Source organism: Rutidosis leptorrhynchoides, chromosome 9 (assembly GCF_046630445.1).
Source record: "Rutidosis leptorrhynchoides isolate AG116_Rl617_1_P2 chromosome 9, CSIRO_AGI_Rlap_v1, whole genome shotgun sequence".
Classification (NCBI taxonomy): domain Eukaryota; kingdom Viridiplantae; phylum Streptophyta; class Magnoliopsida; order Asterales; family Asteraceae; genus Rutidosis; species Rutidosis leptorrhynchoides.
Window position 1 is genome coordinate 160,810,214 of NC_092341.1, and position 2,815 is coordinate 160,813,028.

The window sequence follows — 2,815 nt, forward strand, 5'->3', positions numbered from 1 at the left end:
GAGAATGGTTATTTAGTGACTAAATCCAACAATAATTTTTTGAATTAAAATTTTAAGATAATAATGAGAACCATTAGTGACTAAATCTAATAAATAAAGAAATGTTTTGCATGTGTTGTAACTTGTAATTTACTTTATAGGTAACAGTAAGTTACATGTTTCATGGCCTATTATGCAGGTAATTCCTGGCCTATTATGTAGGTAATAATAAGTCATGATTATTTTACTTTCCACTCAGTTTTGTATATTACAGTTACTTACTTTCCTCATAGACATAGAAAAATACTACTACTAATATTTATATTAACTGATGAGTAAAATCTATACAAAATCTAAAATATAGAAAACATAAAATACTAACAAATCTAGTTAAACCCAAATCGTTCAGCAAAAACACGCAACTCATAGGACCAAAAACAAGACATGCATTCTGGTTTAGTCAATATAATTTCCCACCCAAGGTCAAGTGGAAAATAACCATTGTGGCCCTTGATTGTGCAGCATGTTGCGACGTCATCAAAAGGATGGTTGATAAATAATACCCAACAGCGACGCAACAAATCAAAAACCTTAAATCTCACCTCAACCACCAAATCTGGCACCGGTGGAAATGTTTGATTAAGAATTTGTAATCCGATGTCCTTTTCCTCTATTTGGTTAAAGGCAAACATGACCAAACCATAAACATAACATGCCTCTTTAAGTTGCATATTCGAAGCTTTTTCTAATAAACGAAGCCCTATATCAGGGTTTATAGAATCAAAATAAGCCCTCAAACCATAGCGAAAAATCGCATTAGGGTTTCCAAAATACATAGAAAAAATAAAGATATGGTACAACTTATGGTTTCCCCAAGGTGAGATACACCACCTATCAAAGGAAAGCTTTTTATAAACGAAAGCATCCTCGGAATGCTTCTCAATTGCTTTCCAAACCAACTTCACCATAAACAATTGAGCGGATGAATTCTGACTAACTCTAGACAATATTTCCACAAGCATATCTTTTGGAAGATCTTCTAGAATGTTCAGTTGTCTAACCCTATCATCCATTTTTTATTTTTTTGCGAGATGCCTAACATCCATATATTTTTGTATTTTGTTTAAAAGATACTATAAAAGAGATGAAAATTGTACTTCGGTTTGTAGAAGAAGATGATGGAAAATAACAAGACAAGAAAGGCAACTTGCCATCTGCCCACGTCCTTTTAAAGTTAATTTTTGGTATACTCAACCAACATCAAAGTTCCACGTGTGCACTTAATGATGATTTAGAGTATAAGTAAAATATACAGTATATACTTCTAATTTTATTAGCAAATCATATTAACTAAAGTCATTGATATCCACGTTCAAATATAACATAATAATATTAAATTATGATTAAAATAAAATAGACATTTGAGTGATTTGAGCAAACTATTACTAAATTAGCTCAAAATTTGTTATCATGGATCCATTAACTCAATTTGTTATCATCCATTAACTGCCTTTTACGATAATATATTCTAACTAAAAAATAAAAAATCAATGTGTTAATATTTAAAAAAAAAAAATGCATAATTCAATATTTGCCAATATTACGAGATAGGTTTTTTTTATCATATACTATCCTTATTAATTTTTGAAATCTCATATTTACCAACTTAAGGTGAATAAAGAAAAGCAAAATGATTTATAAAATGATAAAGTAATGAAGCAGTTGTGCATGTGGTGTTGTTAAAACCACATTTTGGTGTTACAAAAACGTACTTATATGTTAGCTAAACGACTTGTTTGGTTAGCATAGAAAGTTTCGTGTTGTATCTTTGACTTTTATTAATAAAAATTGTTGCCTTTCAAATAAAACGTACTTAATTACTCCGTACTTTTTAAACCTCATTTTCCAAACACTAGAATTAATATGGGAGTGACATGTACACTTTTAATCATGACCTAGAGTATTATTACCTATATAATAGGGATGCATGTAACTTAGTACTGTTACCGATAAAAGTAAATTACAAGTTACCACACAATCAAAACATTTTTTTATCTATTCGATATAGAAATTACAACACAAGTAAATTACTACTCCATTTGAAATTTAAGATTATATATGTATCATAAGAAACATAAAATCCATCATCATCTTCAAAAACTATAGTTTTGGGATATCTTTGATAAATACAACAAAAGAACAAAATGACAAACAATAAATCTTCCCCAAAATATCATTAATATTGCATTAGGAAGCATCTCCAGTTTGATTTTTAGCTGTAGCAGCAGCAACTAATAAAGTATCAGCGTCAACAATATCCCCAATCAAATCGTCTCTAACCAATTCAATAGTCGCATTTTCTACAAGTTGAGGACCCATCTGTGTGTCACTCTACAAATGCGTTTCTACATCATCGATACACGTTTATTCATCCATGTCAAAATTATCTCTAGGTGTTGTCTTCATCATAACTTTCCAACCTTTACGAGCATGATCTTGAACATAGAATACTTGTTGTGCTTGCGAAGCTAGGATATAAGGCTCTTTAGTTGGCTTCATACCTCGAAAATTGAGTGTCGTAAATCCGTTCTCATCAATTTTTATCCTGGAATGACCTGATATCCAATCACAATGGAACAAAACTACATTCTTGTCAGCATACTGCAACTCGATTATATCATTTAAAACACCGTAGTAAGTTACATCTCCCAAAATAGGATTGTTATCGCTAGCACTCGAGAACGTACTTGTTACGGCGTCAATCATAACTCCGCTATATTGTGTTGTCCTATTCTTTTCTACATATTTAATGTGAAATCAGAAATCATTTATGATA

The 2,815-nt window shown here is 30.8% G+C and overlaps 1 protein-coding gene across 1 annotated transcript; it reads right to left on the minus strand.

Annotated features, from left to right (window-relative positions):
* Positions 1-365: 365 nt before the first annotated feature.
* Positions 366-1,052, minus strand: LOC139868439 (F-box protein At2g35280-like). The gene has a single exon (XM_071856771.1). The coding sequence runs from the start codon at positions 1,050-1,052 to the stop codon at positions 366-368; it is 687 nt and encodes a 228-aa protein (XP_071712872.1).
* Positions 1,053-2,815: the final 1,763 nt, after the last annotated feature.

Bases quoted from the DNA above. Each gene is read 5' to 3' on its own strand.
- LOC139868439 (XM_071856771.1), bottom strand. From the start codon at position 1,052: ATGGATGATAGGGTTAGACAACTGAACATTCTAGAAGATCTTCCAAAA.